This window comes from Trichosurus vulpecula, chromosome 5 (genome assembly GCF_011100635.1).
Source record: "Trichosurus vulpecula isolate mTriVul1 chromosome 5, mTriVul1.pri, whole genome shotgun sequence".
In the NCBI taxonomy this organism is placed as follows: Eukaryota; Metazoa; Chordata; class Mammalia; order Diprotodontia; family Phalangeridae; genus Trichosurus; species Trichosurus vulpecula.
This window is the reverse complement of record NC_050577.1, coordinates 235,237,448-235,265,098: the sequence shown is the minus strand read 5'-3', so window position 1 is coordinate 235,265,098 and position 27,651 is coordinate 235,237,448. Positions and strand designations below refer to the sequence as shown.

General features: G+C 35.5%; 1 protein-coding gene across 1 annotated transcript in view; it reads right to left on the bottom strand.

The window, feature by feature from the left end:
* Positions 1-27,651, bottom strand: part of PPFIA2 (PTPRF interacting protein alpha 2) — a 420,320-nt gene that overhangs the window by 211,697 nt on the left and 180,972 nt on the right. The window contains 1 exon segment of the mRNA XM_036759390.1: positions 12,776-12,850. Coding sequence (XP_036615285.1) covers positions 12,776-12,850 — 75 coding nt within the window.

The window sequence follows — 27,651 nt, the reverse complement described above, 5'->3', positions numbered from 1 at the left end:
TAAGAAACAAAAAAAGTATTTCCACAACATAGTAGAGTAGGGGGAAAAACATTATTGCACATGAAATTGCAAATCTACTATTCTAGGTTTATAAAATTCATGAGTATAAAAGGAAAAGAGCCTTAGTAGGTAATGAGTCAATGGAATGAATGGGCTGTTCTCAAATCAAGAAACTATCAGCAAGCTTGTTTTTAAAATGCTCCAAGTCACTAAATATAAGAAAAGTGTAAATCAAAACAACTCTAAGGTCCCACTGTATACCGATCAGGTTGCCAATGAGAATGAAAGAGGAAAATAGCAACTGCTTGAGGAATTGTGGGAGAACAGGTATACTGGCTACTGCTGGTGGAGTTGAGAATTGTTTCAATTATTCCTGTTAACAATTTGGAACTATACTCCTGAAGTCACTAAATTTTAAAAGTATAATATTTGATTTAGTGATACTATCATTAGATATGTACCTTGGTGAGACTGAGGACAAAAGGAAAATATTTATATGTAAAATAATATTGATAGCATAATATTTTTTTTTGTTTGTGGCAAAGAATTGGAAACAGAGTATAGGCCTATCAATTAAAATACAGCTATACACATTGTGGCATCTTAATGTAATGTAATTTTACTGTATCACAAGAAATGAAGCCTCTGCTACAATCAAAGAATTATGGGAATATTTGTATGAAGTAGAATAAAGTGATCAGAACCAGAACAGTTTAAATATTACAAAATGTGAGGGCAAACAGCTCTAAAATAAATCAGAAAGTTGACTAAAGCATTGACAAACCATGACTTTAAAAGGCTGATGATGGGGCATATCTTCTATGTCTTTGTAAGAAGGTGATGTGTTAGAGGTACTGATTCTGTATTCTCATTTATGACTAATTTTTGCTTTGCTTGACTATACATATGCTATGAGGGAGGACATTTACTTAGGGCAGGGCAGTGATATGAGGAAAAAAAGGATCATTAAGGCAACTTAAAAATTGCATACAGCAAAACAAGGGGAAGTGGGAATCAGTAAAAGGAGAAAAAATTGTTTCAGCCGTGTGTGTGCATGTGCGTGTGTGTGTAATATACACACGTACATATATATGTATATATATATATATACATATACATTGTGCATATGTCTTTTGTGCTATAAGAGTGCTGGTTCTTGTAGAATCTTCTTACTTATGCTTACTTGTGATGTTAATGATAATGAGTTCAAAATGGAAAAAGAAATTTAAAAAAAATGAAAGCCGAGATACAATTCAAGTGAACGTTATTTTTGGTGACCTTAACTAACCAGAAAGAACTCAGAGGTAAAATCAAGTTTTGACAAAAGTATAAATCCCAAAGCTTCAGAAGATCACTAGTTATTTAAAAATAATTTGCTTTGAGATGTCAGAGAAGCTGGTTCAGAAAACCAGGGTGGGTGGGTAAGAAGGGCTTGGAAAAGCAAAGAAAGAAATATACATTTACAATAGCACAGAGCTGTCAAATTTGAAGTTACCAGATCACTTATGTACAAAACATACTAAGATACAGGTTAAAACTTGCTCCGCCTCCCCACCCCCATCAAAATTTTAGTTTCTTTCCTTTTAAAGAACAAATGGAAAATAGAGAAGTTTTAGAAAATAAAAAAAAAAATTGTAACCTACCTCCCCTCCCCCTCAAGGCATTATCTACCATTATCATCTTTAGTCTATTACTCAGCACTCTCTCAGTTCAGTGATTTGGATAGAATTTCAGATTTACATTTCTATTATTATCTCTCTGAATCTCACTCATCTTCTATATTTTTTTTAACCTGAGTGTGATTTCATTTAAGTAAGGAGCTCTTAGAGATTCTACAGCTCACATCCTTTTATTTCCCATTCAAGCCCCTATCACATTTTTTTCCCCAGGGATATTACAATGTGCTCCCAATTGGTCTCCTTTCTTCTAGTCTCTCTCCTATCCAATTCATACTCCAGAAGGCTGACAAAGAAATATTCCTAACACAGAGGTCTGATCATGTCACTTCTGTGCTTAAGAAGCTTCAATGGTTCCCTTATTTCTCATTTGCATTTAAGATAAATTAAAACTTCTCAGCTTAGTTTTTTTTCTCAGAAGAAGCAGAAACATGATTTATTCCAAAAGGAGACAGAAATTTGGTTTTAAATTCCTTGGAACATACAGCTTGTTAGAATGTAAATATCATTATAGAAAGTGTTTTTCCCCATCTGAAGATGATATCCTAGTAATTAAAGAAACTAGAGTCATTCACCCTATTGCAGGAGTCTTTAATATATGAATTATTTGTTTTTCAATTGCATTTTATGTGTTTTTTTGCATATCAAAAAACCTGTTTTCACTTCCAACTGAGAAGGAAGGAAAAACAAAACCACTTTCTTAAGCAGGTATATGTCAAAGAAAACAAACTTCCCTATGTCCAAAAAAAGGCTTATTCTACACTCTGAGTCCTTCATTTTTTCTACCAGAAGGTGGATAATATATTTCAACACGAGTCCTATGGAATTTTGGTTCCTCCTCATGCTGATCATTGCAAAAGTCTTTCAAAATTATCTGCCTTTACAATACGGTTGCCATTATAAATTATTCTCCTAGTTCTGCTCACTTACTCTGCATCAGTTCACATAAATCTTACCAGATTTCTCTTAAACCATCACCTTCATCATTTCTTGAAGAAAAAATGGTATTCCATCAAATTTATGTACTCTAACCTATTTAGCCATTCCACAATTGGGGGGCATCCCCCTAACTTTTAATTTTTTGCCACTACAGAAGATTTGTACAACCTTAGGGTTTATTTTGCTCAGGATTAATCCTTCCTTTAAGCTACCCTTCCTTTCATTTTTCCTTCTTTTCTTTCTCACCACTTTCCCTGTTTAGTGAAAAGTATTTCTGTGCTCAGCTCTGCGCCTGTGTATATGTATATTTGTACGTGTATTTGCACGAGGGAGGGTTTTTCATGCAGACTTCCCTCCTTTGACCAGTTCTGATTAGAGTCAGGTAAAAGTGAAAGCCTGATGGATTTCCCAACCTTTACCTACTTGTTTGTATTACATAAAAATATAATTTTGCACCATAACTGCATAATTTTCCTTAGCCTTCCTCTATCTCCCTCTAGCCCCATGTATTCCTCTTCCTCTTCTAAATCTTCTTTCAAGATCATCAAGATATAAGAGAACCCCTCTCTAGAGTAAATTATTCTTGGATACTCTGACTCCTAAGCTCTCTGCTCCTTCATAGTTCTATGTGTTAAATCTTGAGTGAACCTAGTTGTGGCTCCTTGGTGCTTGAATTCTTCCATTCCAGTTGCTTATAATGTTTTTTCTTTGATATGGAAACTATGGATTTTAGATATCGCGCACCCAAGCCTTTTTGTTTGGGATTTTCTTTCAGGGGGTGACTAGTGAATTCTTTCTATTTACAATTTCTTCCCTATTTCTAAGAGATCTGGGAAGCTATAACTCATGAACTATTAAATCTAGGCTCTTTTTTTGTGCTGTGTGATCATGGCTGTCAGATAGTTCAATGATTGTTAAATTATTTTCCCTTCATTTTTTTCCAGGTCAGTTGTTTGTACTATGAAGCATCTTAAATTTTCTTCTATTTTTTCAATCTTTTGAGTTTTATTTAATATCCTTCATTGTCTCATAGCATCATTATTTCTCTCTGGGACATTCTAGTTTGTAGGGAGTGTTTGCTTTGCCCAAGTTTTGTATCCTTTGTGCAAAGCTATTAGTTTCTTTTATATTTTCTTCTTCTTCCATATTTCTCAATTTCTTCCCTCATAGGCAGCCAGATCGTATATGGATTAACTGTTAGACTTCCAGCTAGAAGTCTGAGTTAAAATTCTACTTCAGACACTTAGTAGTTATAGTAACCTAGGCAAGTCACTTAAGTTCTGTTTGCCTCACTCTCCTCATTTGTAAAATGATGAAAATAGCACCTACCTCCCAGGGTTGTCATGAGAATGAAATGAGATAATTTTAAAGTGTTTTGTTAAGCTTAAAGTGCTATATGAATGCTAGTTGTTATTATTAATTTTACAGTTTTCCTTCTAGTGTTCTAATTTCATCTGTTAAAAATAATAATTCTTGCTTCATCTTTTCTAGAAATTAGACTGTATTTGTGCCCAACTTGTATTTTTCTTTGAGCTTTGCTTGTTAGATGTTTTAGAGTCATTATCTGCTGCTGGATTTGTCTGAGCATCCCTGTCACAAAATATCTTTTTATGGTGGGATTCTTTTTTGTTTGAATCTTGATTTTTCTCCCAGTCTACTTCTTCATTTTGACTTTATGTCAAGGCCAACCTCTATTTAGACACTTCTGGTGAGAAGGTTGGGCTAGTGTGTGTTGCTGCACCTTTGAGATATTGAGCAGTGCATTATTCTGGATTTCAAGGACAGCTTGAAGCTTTGAGTGTATCCAAAGTAGTAAGCCAAAGAAAAGTCTAATCACCAAATTCTTCAAGTTCCTGAGATTGGTCTGAGCAACATACCCGTGGACTTGGCTAGGTTGGAGTTCATGTAGAGTGCTAACAGACTCAATTACTACCAGCCAGCGGAAGCTCTACAAAACTCATTTGACTGGGATTCTTGCCCCAGCTGTTTCTATGCAGGGTTAATATTGGGGTTAGATGCTGGAACTAAGACCTGGCTCCTCTCTTGGAGTCAACCTACACAAACAATGCTTACTTCTGAACTTTTTTCTTGCTCAATATCCAGGCTAAAGTCTGTGACTGCTCCTCACCTTGGAATGGAATCCTTCCATGCTGGTTCTTGCCCTGCCCTGCCCCGCCCCGCCCCCCCCGCCCAAGTATGCCCTAAATCTATGTCTTGGAACAGGGCAGTGATCAACAGAGCTGTGAGCTAGCTCTTCCTGAACTTTACACAGGTTTAAGTCCCTCTATGCTATGTATCAGAGCTCTTCTTGCCCTCTCTACACACCATCAACCTGTAATGAAAAATTCTCCACAGAATACTTCTGGCCAGATCAAAATTCCAGTGTTCACAGACCTCCCCTGTTTTTCTCCCTATCCCAACTTATGCCAGAAACATAACTTATTGTGACTTCCCCACCCCAATCTGGATTTCCTCCTTCTACGCTACCATTTAGGCTCTCATCAATTATTTATACTATAGTGAATAGGGTATCAGATTGCTCACTGTCTTGGGGAGGGGGGAAGGGAGAGAGGAAAATTTAGAACTCAACATCTTTCAAAAATGATTTTGAATGTTGGAATGTTGACAACATTGAAAATTGTCTTTACATGTCATTGAAAAAATAAAATACTATTAACTTATATATATATGTATATACATATGTATATATGTAAAGAGAGAGAGAGAGAGAGAGAGAGAGGGGGAGAAACAGTCAGAGAGAGAATGAATAGGGGGAAAACTTCTTCAAACTCCTTAAATTCATGGGGGAAAGGAAATAAGGTGTATCTTGAGTCCTATTCTCTGGCATCAGAAGAGCCCATATGCTTTCATGTCTTTTGGCATGCAACTGTAGGGCAACCAGTCATATAGTCTGACACCAATTAATTATTATAAGTGAGCAGAAAAAAATACTGAGTTAGTAAATAAAGTACAAATTTCGAGCATAGGGTAAATGTTTAAGGCAGCAGTCTCCAACATATCAGTTAATGCAATCTTCGGTTACAGAGGGCCTTTAGCATCTGAAGGGTTTATATTCTTTACTAGATGACAACAAATTGCACAGATCATCCTCTTGCTGAAGTGATATTTGAGACATTTAGATAGTCTTATTTTTAACTATGGTCCAAAGAGAAGCTTGAGTTTGGCAGATTAGCAATTAGCCAATGAGGTACTAGCAAACTACACAGATTACCACCCAAGAGATGATAACAACTTCACTGGGAGATTTGGTGACAATGAAGGAGATAGATATGAATGATCCCCCAGAATACATCAAGTCAACAGGCACCATGAAGCTTCAGTATGTCATGATCATGATTGTTTTTCTCACTCCAAGCCCAACTCGAAATTTCAACAAATAAATGTCTTTACTTAAAAAAACCCTGAAATTGGGACTCCATTGTATTTTTCCAGGGTTTATAAATATTATTCTTTCACAAACTCTGTTAGGTCAAACGCTTTGCTCACTGTTATTCATACTGAATATTACATCTCCCATTTGAGGCCTCTGCATGTTCCCCACATCAGGACAAACATTCCTCCAACATCTGTCTTGTGAATTTACCTAAAGACTCACCACAACTGCTAACTTCTCCAGGGATCTTATCCCTCCCTCCTCACTTACCAGTTAATGCCACCTTTGAGAAATTACTCAGTATATACAGGATATTCCAAAAGTCTTAGTGGTTATGAAGCTTAAAGGTGCACTAAGTTTTTGGGACACCCTATATGTCATATTTATCTATGAACATGTTCTTTTCTGTCAATAGAATATAATATCCTGGAGGGCAAGACTGGTTTTATTTTGTCCTTTGTGTCTCTAGCATCTAACTATAGTATTTGCCATATAGCAGACACTTACTAAATGCTTGTCTAATGACATGAAAATGGAAGTCTATGTAGTAGAGGGATTCCAAGTACAAGGAGATATTCTCCAGATGATTTTGTATGTGCATGTGTGTATATATATAAATATATCTATATATATACAAATATGTTATGTGTGTATATACACAAGTGTACATATATGTATGTGTGTATATATGGAGAGAGAGAGAAGGGGGAGAGAGAGACAGAGGAGAGAGACAGAGAGAGAGAGAGAGAGAGAGAGAGAGAGAGAGAGAGAGAGAGAGAGAGGGAGAGAGAAAGAGAGAGAGATGGAGAGAGAGAGAGAAACTGTGATGGTGAAACTGGACTCTAAAAAACTACAAGGCCTCCTCCATGAAATTTATACCCAGAAGTGACCAGCCTAACAATCCACATAGGGTAAGCTAAGCAGATGGACACAGGACACCCCCTAAATTATAACAAGCATTTAGGTGGACAGCTTATCAACTACATCCATTGGTACATATTCCTAGGCAAACCACTTCAAATGGACAATAAAATGCATAGAGAATTGAGTAAGAGGAAAGGATTGGTCCAGATTGCATTTGGGGAAGTGAACACTGACTTCAACGATCCCGAATTGCTCTCAGCTATGAGTTCATCTTTTTAATATCAATGTCATCTTGGTGATGTTTTATGGTTGTCACATGTGAAACACTGAAGTCTGAGAAGAACAAAAATCACATTCAATCCAAAAGACAACAGAAAAAAAGAATTTTGTATTTAAGAGGCTGCATTTTGTTATCAATGTTGACTTTTGTTAATAAAAGATGTGTGATCATAGCATATAAAGCTCTAAGACTTCAGAGATCACAGAACCCACACAACACTTTTATGTTCCATATATCAACCCATACGACGAAAAAGAAGTAGGCTAGCCATGCAATAAGAGTGATAGATAAGTTTTGCACTCACTGCTGTCCATAAAATATTAAATGACTAAGGAAGCCCTCTGACGCACTGGGTAGATTATCTAGAGAAGATTTGGGGAAAACCAGAGACAGGAACTTCACAAGGTAAAAAAAAATATGAGTCCAGTAGATTTCTTTTGTACCACTGTAGGGAGTGCCCAAAAAGATGAACCTAGGGATCCACCAGAGAAATGAAGCAAATGAAACCAAAACCTAATAGCTGGGTAACAAGGAAACAACAGGAAATAAATGCTTAATAAAAATTTGTTTAATTTGTACAATGTTAAATACAACAGGACACAGTTTCTGCATATAAAAAATAAATTAGTCCAGAAGAGTTAATTTCAAATTAGAAAGAAATCTGCTCTCATTCTTGGTATAATCAGAAAAATTAATTTTCATGAGCATGTAATATAGTCCAAACTTAAATGCCATTTAAGAGTCAAGCTGTCTTTGCTTTTCATTTATTTTATGGGGCAGAGCTACTGATGGATATGTATGAAAGGATATATTAGGAAATGTCATTTTGCCTTAGAAATCCACATTTGGCAGTATGTAATGTCTGTGTCTAGAATCAACATATATGAATTAAAAAACATAAAACTGTCAACAGATATGTACTAATGTGCTGGTTCTGTTCATTTGATGTAAATGCATTGGAAAAAAAACTTCTTAAACAAGGATTCATTTTATGTTATTGAGAAGTGTTCCTTCAATCGATTTTTACAAGATTAGTTGAAAATAATCCATTCTTACACTTAAATTGAATCATTATGAAAATTATGTAGGCCTCGTATTAGAGAAGAAGGAAATTTTCAGCACAATATAGCAATTCTCTTTTGTCCTGCTCTTTGCTGTGACTTTTCCCTAGGTTTTCAAATTTTCAGATGTATAGAAAATGCTTTGCAATAAATGAAGCTTTCCATACAACGCTATAATAAAGTTTCAATAACATGGCTGTGTTTCTTTGGATCATATCGTTAAAAACAAACCAGTATCTAAAAAACAACTTATATGTTAAAGAGGTTTATTAAAATTAACTTGAACTCTCCTCATACATAGTACTATTGAGAACAGGTTAACATTCTACTGAGGGGGGAAAAAAGAACTAGAGGGGTAGTGGAAAAAACATGAGTTCCATCCTTGAATCTGCCATAATTAGCCATGTGACAGTGGTCAAGTCTCAGTTTCCATCCACCAAGATGGGAATGAATACTATTTACTCTAAGTATGTCATGTGATTGCTGTGAGGATCAATTAAATTAAATAATGTATATAATTATACAATTATACCAAATTGTACAATTATACAAATATACAAATATAATTCCACAATTAAATAATGTACATAAAGGTGTTTTAAAACTCTAAAGCTTTTTTATAAATGATGGCTATTATTCTCAAATTTGCTTGCGTATGCCCACTGTGATCAATGTTACCTTAATGAGATGCACCAAAGTTAATTTAGTAACATCAATAGTCACTCTAAGAATAAGTCCAGCTGGTTCAGGTGGATGGTATTTGGGAAATTGGATAGTACTTTCAATTATCTTATGGAGTTCATTGTTGCAAATATCTTTTATAAGCAAATGATCTCCAGAGATCCTATGTTGTTGTGAATCAGGGAACATGTGATTCATATAAGCAAATTCCAGATGACCTATAGGGCACTAGAACAATTCTCATTGTATGTAATTAGGTTGCAGCATATTAGCAAAGGTGACTGGCACTCAAGAAGTGGAAATAAAAACATCACTATTTTCTTGGATGCCTGAAAAAAAGAATGGGGCTGGTTATAGAACTTTAGGGAAGGAGGTAGATAAACAGTCCAGTGGGAGGCAAAGGGTATCTAAAAATGGTCAAAAGAATCAGAGCAAAGTCTCTAGAATGTTATAGTGAAATTATCTGCATAGGATTCATGGAAAGATAAATAAAAAGAATCATATACGATAAAAAGCACGAATGCATTGTGTTCAACTCCTGTAGAGGGAATACCCAATGGTGAAGAAACAAAAAGATCTATTCAAGCTTTGGTGCAACATTCTGCTGTTTAAGATTTTCCTGAATCTCATGATTACTAGCATATTGCTATCCTTGCCAGATTTATGTTATTGATAATTTATAGCATGCCACCAATATCATTTATACCATACATATGGTAAGCTTATATAGATATGTAAATACTTAAAAAGAGCAATTAATTTTTTTTATTTCTCAAAAACTTAATTGAACTAAAAGAGAAGATATTTGCAATACATGTATAAAATTCACAGATATATATGTGTGTGTGGTATATATAATATAGACCACACACATTTCTTCTAGTTCATTTATATACCACATCTGCACACATGCATGCACATGCATGCATGCACATATATGTATATGTATCTAAGCATATATCTATGGCTAACATACTACAGGTTCAAGTATGGATTCACAGGATATTCCACTAGAGCCTTCATCTAAGATTGAAGTTGAATTAAATCATTAATGACTACATTTGGATCTAGTCATGTACTCAGTTCAGAATCCATCCTTGTGCTATTATCTAGATTTATTTTTTTCTATTTTTCCCCAAATTATAGCCTGAGAGACCTTTTAAAATGCTTTGCTAATAGCCAAGTAAACCATATCTATATAATTCCCCTAAAACATCAACTAGGGAGCTATATATTAGTCTAACATTACCTGCTCTTCCCTGAAGCCAGGTTATCTCTTTTGTAATCACCACTTCCTCTTCTGGATGTTCATTAATTATTATTGTAAAATATTTAGAATTTGTTGGGAGATCAAAGACACACACAGTTTTCAGACTGATCATCCCTTTGTTGAAAACTGGAAAAATATTTTCTTTCCTCAAATGTGAAGTAATTTCCCCATTCTTAATGCTCTTTTAAAGCTAACTGCCACTGTTCAGTAATACATCTACCCATTCAGTGATTCACCAAGGATTCTCACTTCATCTCGGGTCAAATTACTTCACACTCCTCAAAGGCATCTAAGCGCATTTCACTATCTTCTTAAATGGACCTGGGCATCACACATCATTAATAGGTTTATTTGTTGTTTTTTCTCCCCAGTCCTTTCTCATTGGTGGAGAAAACAGAGGCCTGAGAATGAATCAACTGGTTCCGTCCCTCTGTCATTGGTTATCATGGTTGTCCTTCAGTACAAGCAATAGTTTTAGCCTTTCTTTGATCCTCCCTTTTCTCTCACTATGGCCGGGGAAAAAAACAAAACAAAAACTTTTTGTTCTCCCCAACGACCTCACCAGCTTCCACTTTTCCCTGATCGTTTAGCAACTTTTCATACCACTCTTACACTATTCTAATATCTTCATTTTTCTCTTACCCTGCCCTTTCCTAGAGTTTCTTTACTTAAAAAATATACAGGATTGATGAATTATCAATTGCATTTTGCAAATGATGAAAGTGACGCTCAAAGAGATTAATCACTTGTTAAGTGCCATGGAGCTAATAGCTTATCACCATTGGAACTGGAACCCAGTTCCTTGAAGCTGACATTTTTTTTTTCCTCCTCTACACTAGGGGTGAGGAATCTGCTCCACACTATACTGCCTCTAAAATTAATAGGTTTTGCTGTGTCCCTAAAGTTTCCAATGCTTCCTTCCTTGGGCAACACTATATTCAAATCTCTCTTCACCAGTAATTACTGTAGAATAAGTGAAATAATGGAATAAAAAAACCACTGGAAATGTTAGAAATACAGCCGATCTTCAATTAAAGCGATTTTGGGGTACAAGTCTGAGGTGGGAGAGAGCCTATTCCAGTTCATTTTCTATCTTTCATTTTAGTATGAATTAAAATAAGATCAAGTGCTGGCTCTTTGGGATAATTCTATCATATTATAATCATAAATTCATATATACTCTAATGACATAAATTGTATTTGTGTTTATTATATTACCATATCTTATATTACAGAATAAAATAATCCCTAATCCACAGTTTCTGGCAATATAGTAAGTGCTTATACAAATGTTAACCATCATTATTTATTACTATTGTTATTATTCTGAATTTTTAATAGTTAATTCCTGATGATGGCTGGCAATCAATACTCAGGTGGAATATTTTAAATATTTGTGTGAATCATTGAAATTGCCTATCAGATAGAAAAATGGATACACTTCTTTGTGTTACCCATTTGCAAAGTTGAAGAATGAAATCACTAGAAAAAAAAACCACAATGTTGGAGGGAGTTAACCTGGAATCTCAATAAGGTACCAAGATTATATCCTCTGCTTTCCAAGTAACAAATGGCATTTCATTTATATAAGGAAATGAAACCAAAAGAGAAAAGCTCTACACTCAAAATACCTTCATTCCGTGTTCCATAACCTTGGGGAAGCTACCTATGAATAATATGTTTTATTCAATAAAGTCATTCTACTAAGGATTATTGGAGTTTAGAAACAGTAACTAATGATTTTAAAGGAAAATAAAATGTGAGTTTTTTTAATATTCTGATACATTGAAGCATCAGTTGGATTGGGAGAGTAATTGCCAAACAAGATACATTAAAGTAGCTTTGTTTAATTTTCATGTGGTATTCACTCTCAGCTTATTCACATTTTTGAGTGAACTATTAGGGTTTCTCTTTAGTATTACTGATTCTCTAATGGAATATAAGTCACTCTGTGTATACAGAGCTAACGATGAAACTGTCCTTTGGAACTGTAATACATATAACATAGAATAATAGTTCCCAGGTAAGAATTGATGAGACTATGAACAGCCCATCATTTGTAACTACTACAACTGGAGATGACAGCAATACTATAACCTGAAAGGGATTCAAGAGCATCATTCAGTTATGGTCCATGCTTTGGCAAGATAAGAGAGTCTAAGACCTAAGAGAAAACATTTTTTAAATGGGTTGTGGAGTTCATTTCATTTGTAACATTTTATGTTTTTACTGTCACATCTCTGATGTTATAACAATGTTTGACATGAATTCCAATTTAGGGCTTGCGTTCTCCTGCCTAAAGTGACTGGTGTTGAGCTAAAACCTCAGTGAATTTCTGTGCATGGAAAAGTAAAGGGCCGTGGGGGACTTGTCACTGGTTCTTGGCGTTGCCCCTCTTTTGTCTTCTCCTGGTGACAGATCTGAATAAAGCAGGAATCAAGAAACATCCAGCTCTCACAGTTTGTTCCAATACACCTTGTTTGATGGCCTGGCCTGCATGTAATTTATCTTTTTCTCTTGATGACAGTTGCAATAAAAGTGATGGAAAACACAAGGGCCAGCATGTTAGCAATATTGAACCTCAAAAGGGGAGAAAGTGGGTGAGGTTACCTCCTGGTTAGCAGCTGTTAGTTCTTCTTCCAGTGCAGAGACTCTTTCTAAAGAAACCCTCAGTCGCTCCCTTACCTAGAAGAAAAACCAAAACATGTGCAGTAATGTGCATTCCATAAGTCTTTAAAGGTGTACAATCCATCATTAACAGGTCTGAAAAATGGGTTGGACTAGATAGCCCCTTCTAGATCTAAATATATGATACTATGATATCTCAAGAGACATCATTCATGTCTGTGAAATCCTAAATTATCAGAAAATGACACATGATAAGATTACTGTGCCTAAGCCAGCATCTCAGGAGTAGGTTGCACAATGTAGCCCTTCTACTTTTTCAATATCATGCACCTCCTTGGATGACATCCTAGACTGGTTTACATTCTAGTGAATTGTGATTTATTGTAAAGAGCAGTTTAGCAAGATTGAGGTGTAATTTAAGCATGTTCACTTGAAATCATTTAAGAGTGAGTACCAGGGAAAAGACACCTTAAAACTTCTTATTTCTTCAGGATGTTTAGATAATTTCCAGTAGACATTTAGGATGTATGTCAAAATTTTTTTTTTAAAAAGCACAATACTGTTAATTCTGTGCTAAAGAATTAATGTGGGAAAATTGCTTATTAGTGATATTATTATTATTATTATTACTGTTAGGGAAGAAAAGGCTTGCAGATTGACTGAGAAATGGGGAATTATTTGTCTGTCTTCTGATCTTTGGACTTGGGGTAGACTTTTGCATCCCCAGAAATAGTTCTGGCATGGTATAGTGAAAAGAACACTCAACTGGAATTCAAAAGACTTGGGTTCCAGTACTGATTCTGTCATGTACTACCTTGTGACACTGGGGGAATCTTGTAACCTCTCTGGGCTGTAGTTTCTTAATCTATAAAATGATAGAATGGGAGTAAGTTGCCTCGAAAGTCCCTTCTGGCTTTAAACCTTATAAATTTAGCACTTGTAAGGAGACCTGAGAATTCCATGTGACACCCTGCCATCTCTAAACAGAGCAGTATTCCAAATCCCCCAACAAAATTATGGGTACTGTTCTCCCCTGGTCCTCACAGCATTTGATGCTATTCTTATCCATAGATCATTTTTCTAATTTGTATCATATTTTTCTACATATGTGCCACAGACTCACTATCAGATTCTAAGTTTCTTGGTGCCAAGAACTGAGTCTTATTTATCTATGTATTGTATCTATCTTAATGCCTAGGACAGTGCATAGCACATATCTGGTGCTTAAGAGATGTTTATTGAATGACTGGATGATTCATTATCTCCCAGTAATGAATGAGTTGAGAAGCTGGAACTGTGGAAGAAAATAGATATTTGAATAAAACCAATATATTTCTCAAGTCTCAAGCAAATGAAATTCAAAATAAGCTACATTTTCTTTTCCTAACAATAGCTTTAATGGTTTCTGTAAATTTAATTCTAGCCCAATGCTATGGATGTGATGGCTTATGAAATATCCTGCAAATATATATATATAAATGCAGATATTTTGTTCTAGTGGGGACATGAAAATAAAGGGCATATAATTAACACAGACAATCCATTCTACACTGAAATGAATGGACTATGTAACTGAAAATTTCCTTGAAGTGAAATTTAACAATTTTAATGTAACAGGAAATTTTATTTAATGTAAGCAAAAATTTTTAAGGTAAGAGGTGACTGCTTGTTGCTTTTTGCTCTTCTTCAACTAACATCACTTTTAAATAAATCTCTTAAGTTCAAGGAAGTTTTTAAATGCCTCCTATGTCCAAGGCATTGAAATAGGAATAAAAAGACTAAAAGAAGACAGTCATTGTCTTCAATCAGATTACTAGGGATTTCAGCACATGTACAGACAAGGAGGTACATGCACATTCAGGAAACAAGGATAGCATGAACAACTGGGGAGGGTAATCAGTGGAGGCTTTGTGGAAGGGCAAGTACCAGAGAAGAGATTCACAGGCATAAAGGACTTTGAGAGGTGGAAGTAAGGACACGGTACATTGGAAAAAATGGTTCATAGTTCTAGAATTTAAAAGGGATTAAGAGGCCATCTAATTTAAACCCATCATTTACAATTGAGGAAACTGAGGCCCAGGGAGGTTAAGTGAGTTGACCAAAGTCATACAGATATTGGGTAACAGACTTAGGAAGATTTAAACACAGGCCATCAGATGCCAAGGCCAGTACACTTTCCACTGCACAACACTGTCTCACTCTTGAGGCAATGTAAGTTTCTGTTTAACCCTTCTAATGCAATTTAAGTTTTTAAACACCACCAATTTAATGAACTTGACAATAGTTGATTTTTATGGGAAAAGAATACTACCTTTCTTAAACTAAAAATACACTTAGACACAGAAATGAAAAACAAATGCTGACTTGGGAGCAAGTGACATTTAAAAATGTGTCTCTTCATTTGGTAAATATTGTAAATTTCCATTCCCCCTGAATCCAATTCAGAATGGTTATATGGTGTAGACTACTTTTTGAGCACTACAGAAGAATAATAATTCTTTATTATGATGATCATGTGGTTCTATAGATTATTGGGTGATAGGTTTAGGGCTGGAAAGGACCTTAGAGGCCAGTTAGTTTAACTCTCTCATTTTATAGATGAACTGAATCCAAAAGAGGCCAAGTAACTTGCCCAATGATCACACCAATAGTAAGAGTGAAAGCTGAGATTTGAATTCAGATAATCTGAGTCCAAATACAGCTCTCTGTTCCAAAATTATTGAGAGGTAGATAATTTTCAGGATAATTGTAGTGGCAAGTGTATTCATACAGAGTATTAATTCACAGAAAATCAATAACACTTAAGACAGATTGGCACTTGGCAATGTATCTATGGCACACTTGTGATAAATGCAGAAATGTAGGTTGTGTACTAGTTGATTACAAATCACATCTATTAAGTAAATGAGGGTGGTCTCTAGTAATAAGCCACTGGAAGGATTTAAAGACAATGAAGGCATGCTTATGACATCAGACAGAAAGCTTTGAAGACTAGCTAATTATGTGTTCATGACAGAATCAAGCTTAAAATTTTTTTTGACAGCTTGTAAACATGAATATAACTAAGACAAAAATTTAGTACCAATAAATTTATAGTTCTTCAAACTAAAAATAAATTACTCAAATACAGGATGGTTGGAGGCCTGAATAAAGAGCAGGCCATTTGTAAAGGACCATAGGCTTTGGGAGACTGCAAAATTTAACATGAACTCATATAATGTCTCATATAATCTATGGCCAACATAATCTAATTTTTAAGCTGCATTAGTGGAAATAGTGTTAAAAATGGGGACAATCATATTTTATTTGGCTTTAATTCAAATGTATCTGAAATATAGTATTCACTCCACATTTTATGAAGAATGTGGTCAAAGTACTTGCTCTGCCATTAACCAGTTTTGTGACCTCGAATAATAATCTCTTAAAGCTCCAAAACCTTAATTGTAAATAAAGGGCCTCACCTAGATGATGTGTGAAATTCCTTCCAGCTATTAATTCTTTGCTTCCCTAATTCTGTAAGACTATAAAACTGCAGCATTACCAGAATAGGGCAAGTGGATCATGAATAGTCCTTAGAAATCACGCTGTATGAGAATGCAGTGAAGGAACTAGAAATATTTTAGCCTAGAAAAGGAGATTTAAAAGGGGACATTGGGATAGGATACTTAAGTTAAAAAAATTAATGAAGCTCTTGTGAAAGTGGCAGTAGACTTTTTTTTTAGTGATGGCTAGAGAGCAGAACAAGAATCAATGGGCAGAAATTATAGGGGAAGATTTGAAAGTCAATCTAAGAAAGATCTTCTAGAAATTAGAACTGTCCCTTAATCAAATGACTATTAGTGAGGGTACTAAGTTTCTTACCCTTGGAAAGTTTAAGAAGGTATTGGATGAACACCTGTCAAAACACATGCATATGTGCTTGCACATGCACGTGTGCGCACATACACACACACACATGCACAAAACAAAACCAAAACAAACCCAAATCCCAAAAAACTCCCCTCCCAAGTTCTGCCCCTCCCTCCCCAAAACATCTGACAGAGGATTGGCTAAATGACTGTAAGGCTCTAACCAAATCAACAAGTCTCATTGACCTCCTGTTCCTCAAGGTGTTGAGAAGGAAAGTCAAATACTGAACAAATACAGAAAACAGCGACAAAAGTCCTAATGGCCAATGAGCCACTGAACTACTTGGGGCTGTCTTGAGAATGTCCTTTGCATGTAAAGCATACGAAAATTAGCCATCTTAATGTTTAGGACTTGCCAGTATTACTAGTGAGGATTAAATTGATTCAATTAATTTAGTGCAAATGTAGTAACAAAACAGTCAAGTTGAAATATTCACATTGTCTGTATATTGTGTAGGTGATATACATACATATCTACCCAAGCCAAAAATGGATTCTTGCAAGTATCTAAAAATGATGATAGATGCAGAGGAACTCTCATGAATTTTATAGTTTCTACTTTTACCCAAAACTTAAGAGATAAATGAACATATATGTATATATAAATCTACTTATTTCCCTCTACTTATATATCAAATTACTGAGTTTTTGCATTATTCTTTCTAAAATGACACCCTCATAAATTCTCCCAATTATTCTCTAATCGTTAGCAGCTAAGCACATTATATTCTCAGAGTAGAAAGTCTCTGAGGAAAACCTATCTGGCTACATGATAAGATAAAGATGGAATAATATCCCAATAAAATGAGAAGTCATTCATTAATTGCTGCCACATTAAACATAAACGATGATAAAAGTTGTTCTTCAACAAGACAAAGAGGAAGGTCATTTCCAACCTTATGCTGAATCAATGCTACAAACTGAAACATCCAGACATGAGTACATTATTCATATTCAAATAAATTATTCTTAATACATTTAGTTCTTATAGAAGCTTCTGGCTAATTCATTATGTTAAACAACATTATAAGCTAAACACTGATCTAATGGTTCCTAAATAATAATGGGTATAAGAACACCACTAATAATAATGAAACCAGTAGCATTACATGGCTTTAAAAAATTGCCCTAACAAAATTCTTTCCTCAGCTATCCTTTTAGGTGGGTAATATGTATCTCCATTTTACAGATGAGGAAACTGAGGCTTTAGAGAAGTGACTTCTAGAGTGGGAGATTTAAGACAAAAATCTAGATTCTGATTGCACATTTGTGTTCCTCTCAACACAACTCAGCTACCATTTAAGATAAATACCACATTCTACTTTCCTTTTAAAAAAAAAGCAGGGGGGATCATAATAGCTGCATTTCTTCCTCAATAGTTCCACGGCTTATAAAACAGGTCCTGTTCCTTCAAGATTAACTGGGCAAGCTCGATGTGGAGTGCTTGGTATAATGTCTTGCAAACACAAGTTGCTTAATAAGTGTTTGTTATTGATTTCTTGATGGGAGAACTATAACTATGCTAATGTGACTTAAGGGTTGCTCCAAAGACACAGAAATAGATGCTTGACTTTGGCTGTTCTTCAGCAGGTGAATTAATTAGCTTAGCCCCCCTAGTTCTCAAGAACAATTAGTCAAAATAAGGAGTTACTGTGTGGTTCTTCCTATTCTGACCCAGTACTTCTCCCTTTTCAACAGTAGTTTGTCAGTATCTCCAATTCTATCATCACCACAGGGCCATATTGTATCCCAGGGTGAGGCCATCGCAACTAAATTTGTCCATAAAAACTCATTTGAGGTTACGTTTCATGGTGCTTACCCCAAACTTTCAAATTATTAGTTACAGTTCTGTTGATGTTATGAAAAAGACGAGATTTTGAGGGTTCCCTAAACATAGATACAACATACATGGTCTATGTCCTATAATTTGCTTCCCAATTGTTTTAAAATGTAAACAACCTTTAGAAATTTTACATGAATCCATCATGGTAGTAACATGAGTTCTCTATTTTGTAAAATGATTTACGGTCCTACAAGAGACAGGAGACTGTTCACTAAAATGGCTTCTTCAAAGAAGATGGCATAGACATTTTTACATGAGCAGCTTTGGCTACATGCCTTATAATATTTATTTTATTTACATCAAAGGCTTTCATCAGAAGGATTTCAAGGTCACAGTAATTTCATACTCCTCCATATGCTGTGTGAGAATAAGATGAAACTGAGTCTTCATGGATGATAACTGTGATCTATAGAGCAAAGATGACTGGTAGAAGACGGATCCTTTTCAAACATGTTATAATGTCTATTCCACTTCCATTTCTAGGATATCTACCATGATAGCTGAAGATGTGATTTGAGACCTAGCCTTTGAGCAAAAGTTCAAAATCAGCTTTGACACCAAATCTGAGGACTGACAAGGCAAATGAAGATGTAGGTAGATTTACTCAGGAGACAGGAAATATTTTCTAAATGTTCAAGGGTTACTTTTCACAAGCTTTCTAATATGTCATTTATCAAACAACAACAAAACAAAGACAATACCCAGCTCCCTTTAAGTGCCTCTGAACTATGGTTAAAGGCAAGTATGACCCCTGAAGAACATCTTTGGATGGGGACTACTTGGGAAGTCAGAGTGAGATCTCGCCCAACCTCATAATGAAACGGTTGTAACGAAATAGCCTTACATTGCCACAAATAATAATTGGAATATATTAACACATATTCTTCTACGTATCTATCCATCTTTGCATATAAACATACAAACACCTCTCCATCATTTCATCCATTCTGAGATCTTCATCAATCCATCCATCCATATCTCTCATCTATCTATATTTCCATCTACAACTGGACCTGAGTTCATTAGCATAGCAAGTTTCTGGACAGGCATTTCCTCTACAAATGAAGATCGACATCATCTCTGTCAGAAAGCCTCTGCCCTCACAGAGCCTATATTCAAATAGTAGAAGATAATACATGTAAGAGAGGCAGATCTGAAAGTGGGTGGTAGCATGCGCTATATGGGTAGTAAGTAGCTTGGCTTAAAAGGCGGACAGGAGGTAGCATGGTTGGGGGCCCAAGACCTAGTAAGAGAGGGCTAAATGTCATCAATCAAAGCCCAATGGCAGTCCTAGGAAGAGGAAATATATGGCGATACTTCATTGAGGAGCTTAGCTCAGTGCCTGGCACATAGTAGATGCTAAATAAATGTTCATTGCCTGTCTTACTAATCGGAGCCCAATGTCTAGCGGTAGAAGTCAGAGTTCTGATGGGAGAAAGAGGAAGAAGATGGAATACCAGTGGCTCAGAGATAACTGGTTAAGTGATCAGTCAAAGACGACATAATCAGTATGTATCAGAGGCAGTACTTGAACACAAGTATTCCTGACTCAAGGTCAGTTCTCTGTCCTCTGTACCATGCTGCCTTTCTTCAAATTTTATTATTATTAGATCACATTTTCAATCCAAAAGAATAAGAGAAGAAAAACAGAGATAAGGCCAATCTCTCTGTAATGACTTAGTAAATTAGAATTAGTCTAAATCCACAAAAGGGAATTCATGCAAGATTTCAGAAACATAATAATCCCATTCCTTTCTTCCTCTGAGATCTTAATCTTTGCTCGAACATGAATTCTTACATTGAGCTTTGTACTTGACTGGAGGTTTCCACAGGAATTTATGGTAGGCATCACAAAGATGTCTGAGGCATGGAAGAATGAGGGGAATGTAAAGTTAGTTACTTCTAAAAGTTTGATATTCACATTGGAAAGATATGACATGTAGCTCAATTCCTGAGCTTTCCTTCTTCCTTCATCATTCTTCACATCTATGTAACACTTCAGATTTCAAAGTACTTTCATCAATATTTTCTAATTTGGTCCTCACAACATGCTTGTGAGGTCAGCAGAACCACTATTCCCTCCCCCCTCCCCATATTACAAATAAGAAAAGGAGGCTCAGAAAAGTCATGACTTTCCTATGTTTGCCTGGCTGAAATTAGCCAAGACCATATTAAGAATCAAGTGTTTTTGACTCAGAACACAATATTATTTCTAGCATGCTACATTGCCTCTCAGGATCTTCTACAAGGATAGTGGCGGGAGGGCGGGGAAATTGTGCTATGGAAAAATACCTTATATTTATTTTTTAAGAGGGAAATAAAATGCTATTTTGAATAGTAAACATCTGCAAAGAAACAAACATATTCCTTCCCCCATGTAATGGCAAGTAAAGTGGGACTTTTTGTTGTCTTTGTTTTAGAGTGCTTTTCAGCACTAAGGCAATTGGGTGCCTTTGAGTCTTGCCTTTGTTTCAATTAAGAGCCTTTGAATCCAGAGTCTTTGATGGTCTGCTTAAGTCACTTGGGTTTGAGTAGCACGGTTATAATGCCCTCTGACCCTGAAGAAATATATATATACTCTGAGGTTAGCATTTTGTGTGGGGCTCACTCACTGGAAGAGTGTCATGTGATTTGACCAGACGAGACTCTGGGTAGTCGTTGGAGCCCCTGGCTTTGAAAAACCCAGATGGTGGTGCTTCTCTCTCTGGTAATTATGTATGCAATGTCTTAGGCAGACAGCTAGAAGCCTGTCTGCTGATTTGTGTTATTTTGCTCTGTTTATCTAATTTCTGCTTGTAATTTCTGTTTGTGTTTTCTCTGAAGTTCAGGGTGCTGACTTCTCTCCCTGAACTAAGTGAATGATATATGTATGTCTAATTAAAGTAAGATTGTTAAGTCCTTAAAGTTGCTTTCCTTAGGAAAGCAGATCGAAGAGCCTGTGCTAGCAGCCCTCCTGTGCGCTGGTGTTATTGGTCTTATGCAGCCACAGTAGTGGCAAGTAACATGGTTATTACACTCCCCTACCCCCAACAAAAAAAATAAAAACCACATTCAGATGAATTTGGGGAAAGAATATTCTGAAGTACAACATTTTAAAGATTTTTAAAAACAAATAAATGGAGTTTTTAATACTTTCAAGTACTTAAAGTGCAAATAGGGAATCTGCTTTGATGAACAGATGAAAAAGTTTGTATTTAGCATATCAGATATTTGTATTTTAAAAGCACTTGCACCTTCAATGCTTGAAAATGTCTTTCTTTTCTTAAGAAGGTCAGACACCTCCCATGAAAATCTTATTTACATTATTGCTTTGCTTAGCAAAGTCCTTCTATTTTAATTCAATAAAGATTTATCAAACATTGGCTATGCCCAAATGACCACATTTTGGGAATTTACTTGGAATTATTACTATTTTATCATTATTATTTTAAAATTATTATTAATTTATTATTTTATCATTATTATTGTGAAAATCAATAAACAGTAAATCAAGCTCTAATCTGTAGTATTTATCAATTTCTGAAGCATAAATATCATTGCTATTTTGTTGGGGAAGTGAGGTCTATACTGGTTTATAAACTCTCTTTCTCATGCAGGCAATTGAGGAGAACACCAGGACAGAAAATGATATCATTTCTGTCCTTAATTAGTTTAAACCATAGTACAAATGTAAGCTATAGACAAGACTTTCTTGGAATTTTCACAATTTTGGATTAGCAGAGGCCAAAAAAATGGCAATTTTGCAATTAGGTAGTTTAATAATGCATAATTTCAGGTAAGTATAATCTTTAATTAGGATTATTGTTTGGTGACACCTTATGTTACTTTTTTAATTTCTGGGAAGTAAATTCTCTCTTAAATTCTCTCTTAACTTTGACCTTTACCCTAGTCTTGCTGCCTCAACTGTTAAGCTGGGACATGGGATGTCTGCTAGGTCATCTTAATGCATGAGTTTGTTGGCATCTCAGCTTTGTTTTCTTAGGCTACAAAGAGAATCTCAAAAATTCACATGTAGAATATTACACAGTTCTGGATGTCTGGAGAATTTAAAGTGAATAATTGATTCATGATATATGTAAATATTCTAATATCTAAACTGATATTGGAAAGCTCTGATTAGTATCAGTTAACTCCAAACCACTAAATAGCATTAATGTTTGACTTCCAGAATTCATATTATTTTTTCTCCCCCATTCTACTTAGGAGAACAAATATACTTTTACCCTCCACAGAGCTGTGTAGAGAAATCACTTGCCAATCCAACAAGGATTTATTATGCACCTTCTGTCTGTAAGATGAGATAAAAAAAGGAGGGGCATTGCCTTCAAGGAGATTATATATTGGATCTTAGTGTAAGAACTGCCATATTGGATCAGGTCCAGGACCATTCTCTACAAACTCAGCCTGAAAGATTAAGGCTGTCCCCTAGATGCCACCAGTGTCCCTTAGTAAAATGTTATGATGTGCCATTTGGCACTTCATCTTAACCCTTTTTGAATCTATATGCATTTTCAGACCATAAGCTCTTGGATAATGAATTCCATCTCTTTATTATGAGCATGGAAAATAATATCTATTTTAATGCTCATGAGGGCTCATGGTAGGCTCCCTGGTTCAGTTCCAGTGTTCTACAAAACTAGAACACTGGAATTTTCCTAGTACAGAAGAATTTAATAGGTTCAGTCCCTGCCTGTCCCTCCCTACCAAATTATACCTCTTCTCAACTCTTGTCTTTCCAAATGGAAAAAATTATATGTTTATTCTATCCTTATTCTAGGATTCTAGAAGACTAGAATCAGGGATATTCTCTTGAGCCAACAAAGAGAAATGGTCAAAGTGAACTTTTCCCCTGCCTTTCACGATATTTGTTATTTTAATGAAACATCCTTTTCTGAGAGGGAGCATAATGTTGTGGATAGAGGCCTTGTACTCAACTACAAGTCTGGCCTCTATACAAGCAGGAATACACTGGTAAATGTTTAACAACCAGCACTCAAACACATCACACATTTTCGTTCAAAGTGTATTATTTATGGAAATATGCTTTGCACAATTCCAAGTGTTCAACCTATATCAAACTGCTTTCCCCATCAGGGAAGGGAGAGGGGAGGAAAGAGGGAGAGAATATGGAACTCAAAAAAGAATAGTAAAATGCTTTTTTTTCCATGTAATTAAAAATATTATTTAAAATAAGAAAGAAAGGGTAGTATTAACAATTTCTCCATCATTTTCTTAAGACTAGAAAATCAACAAAACAATAGATCAAGTCCTAATTTGTAGTATTTACCAACTTTTGAGGCATAAATGTTCAAACCAGTTTCTCTCTTTAGAAGGTTCAAGCTGGTTCCAGCACATCCCTGCTACAGGTGTATGATGTGGTAAGTTACTTAACCTTAACCCTGAGAGTTCCCTAAAACTCTAATTTCAGTATAAGTTGCCATTTTGCACAGGTCCAGGGAGTTTCCAAAAATTTGCTGATCTACATCAGTGAAAATGGTTTCCACATTAGGAGTTCTCTACACAAATGAAATTAACAGGTTCGGACCCTGTCTCCTCTCCTAAATCAGAAAATTCTCAGCTTTTTTTTTAACTGAAAATTCTGTTTTACTGAAAAATTTTCTTCCTATCCTCATATAGAAGTTAATTAGTAATAGTAATTTTATTATATCCTTCTTGAAAAAGAAATAACCAGAAGCATACCCCATATTCTAGAGGCATATTCCATAGATGTGTCTCGTGTGGCTTACAACTGCAAAGTAGGACCAGCCATGTCTCACTTTACTCAGTTCCATCCTTTCATGACCTAGATGAAGAATAAGTACTTTTCATCTCCAAAATTTACCCCTCTACACTCCCACCCAATAGGGGGTCATGTGTCATGGGATACACTCTATCTAGATGGCCTCCTCTATGATTCACTCTACTATCCACCCTCTTCTCACTAGCTACCCACCCTAAGCCATACTCTCTTCTGGTTGTGGAACCATAACCTGACCAACATTGTTATTACATAGTCTACTTCGCCAGTGTCCCAACTAATGTATCTATCTCTCTGGTCCCCACTATGCATGTTGTTTTCACTGACAAGCTCCTTGGGGAACAGGCACTGTCTCCACATTTATATTTCTATCCACAGCACTTAGCACATTGCTTAGTACCCAGTAAGTGCTTAATACAATGATTTTTTTCATTCATTCACTCATACCACTGGGCTTTAAAATTCTATGATTTTGAACATATGGAATATTGCTTACTTCAAAGATTTATTAGATTATCACTATGTGCTCCTTTCTCCAATTCTGAATTTATTGCCTCCATACCTTATAATGGAAGTTTCATGAAGGCAGAAACTATGTCTAAATTTATATTTCTAGTGTCTAATAAGGTACCTGGGATATAGTAGGCACTTGTGAAACACTTGATAATTGACTGATTTTTTTAGTTGGGGTTTTTATGAATTTCTCCATGTAAAAATATGACTCTACAATGCCTGACCTTTGGGTAAGAATGATTTTCCCCACACTTAGCTGACCTCTTCCTAAACACATACCTCACTGATGTGCCCAGGTTTGTAAAATCTGCCAGTTTATGAACCAATGGCGCAGCCAACAATCTCAAGGTCCTCCTCACACCAAGATAAAGCATTCAGAGGAGGATGTTGGTACAGAATACAACATGGTAGCATTGTATAATAGATACAGAGCTGGAAGGGACCTTAGAAGCCTTCTAATCTAACTCCTTCATTTGAGAGTTGTGGAAATAGAGGAATATTACAATGCATAGAATTGGTATAGCATTTAATTCAATTATTTAATACACGGTATTATGGGATGTAGACTAATGTATTTTATGGGGGAAAGAAGGGAATGCTTGAGACAACTACATATTATTTTCTTATTCTCTCTCTAAACTATAACTAGTTTCCTCTCTCAATGTCAAGTCAATAAGCATTTGTTAAGCACTTACGATGTACTAGGCATTGTGTTAACCACAAGGTTTATAAAGAAAGGCAAAAATGAAGCAAACAGAAAAAAATACATATAAAGAAAACATACTTTATGAATTCTATACTGAGGTCAGAGAGGACAGTTTAGTCAATCTGAGGATGAAATATGTTAAACAGAAAACATTTGCAATATGCATTAAGATGTGTGAAGTGGCTTCTGTGGCTAAGCTGGATCATTAGCCTGTAAAGTGGATTTTGTGTTTTACATAATGAAGAGAATGAGGAGGAATCTTAGAGATGAATGGGACCGCTGAGGGCATTGAGTTCATCTTTATCTGAATCCTCTTTACAAAATCCTTACTAAATCAGAGATCAGTTGATTCACTGGAGAAGAGAAATAAATGAAAGAATGAGAGAGAGGACAGAGGAGAAAAGAAAGGCAGAGAAAGAAGCATGGGTACTATGGTTAAGATCCAAACAGGAGAAAAATTTGATCATTTAGGAGGTGGCATTAAAAATATTCAGTTGACTAAAAAAGCTTTGTGTTTGAGGAAGCAAGGAGTGATTTCTTCACATGAATAAACTATTTAAGATACCCATAAAATAGCATTTGATTTTTAACCTCTTCTTTTGGTACTACTTCAATCAAATGTGTGTGCTTAATGTTTTCAGTCTAAGGATAAACATTTTAAAAAACACTGAATACTATCAAGGGATTCTCCTTTGGTCAACATTTTACTATTTTGTCTCAGTGTTGGCAAGTTAAAATCAGCTCTTAGAAAAAATGAGTCATATATTAGATTTAAAAAAAAACCTACATCGTCTCAGCATTAAGCTAAATAACCATTTCATCTTAATTTATGATTAGGTTATAGTTTATATTTTCCTTCCACCATCCTTGTAAAACCAAACATCACTTGTCAGACTTCTAGATTTAATAGAATTATTAACAAAACCATGGAGTCCGATTTCTCCTGGGATGCAAAAAGAGGTGTTGATGAAAAATGAGTATGTAGCATTGTTCTTTTTTAGATATATCTATCATATAGATAAATATATACTACCTCATTACCCCAAAGAGGAGCCATCCTTTGTACAAACTCTATAATATGGAGTAAGGCAAAATATAGCAAGGTGTTGTCCACATTCAAAAAATGCTTGCCTTATTCCTCACTTCCACATCACATCTCTGCAAAGATTCATTTTCAACCTTCTGAAGTCATAATTGCCTGCTACTTTGATCAGAGTTCTAAAGTCTTTCAAGTCTTCACTTCAGCTCACACTTTGGACTACTCTGCTGCCACATCAACGACCTCCCCCATTCTGAGCAGCCCCTTGCCCCTTCCCTACCCACCCCCACCATCAACTAGTGACAATCAAGTTTTACATATTTAGTTTCCCTCTTAGAATGTAAGCTCCTTGAGGGTAGGGGCTGTCTCATTTACTTGGTTTTGTGTCTCCAATGATTGGCACCATTCCTGGCACATAGCAAGTGTTTGATGAATGTTTCTCCACCTATCTAAAATTGTTTTCTTTAATGCATTGTGTTCCTTAGGTGAGCTGTTTTGCACATTCGAATGTTTGTACTTGTTGATAATTTTTACTTTCATGACATTAAATACATACATTTATCTATCTAGCCTATACTATAGCCTGTTTATATATCTATATGACTATACACACACAAATATACACGCACACAATCTTGCTGGGCCTATACACATACATACAGATACACAAACACACATATCTATCTATTTGTCTATCTGTTTATACCCAGAAAGATTTTACTTCACAGTAATCCTTCTTTAATTCAAGAAGAGATACCATGATTAAAGTCTGTTTTTTTAAAATATTAAATTATTCCTAATTGTTTTGGTGACAATCTGTGATTTCAGTGATACAATGAACATCTGGTATGGTTGAGTTCTTTTACTCAGCTCAATAACTTGCTTCTAATTTATCACCATATAGAATTTTCTGGGATATTAATAGGTTGAGTGATTTGTCCATATTCATACAGTTACTATGTGTCAAAACCATGGCTTGAACCCAGGACTGGCCCTCTGTCTAATGTGTCTCATAAAAAATTTGTATTTATAGCCTCTTCCTGCCAAAAGTCCAAAGTAAGATTTATTTATGAGCTTAAAACTGGCAGCCC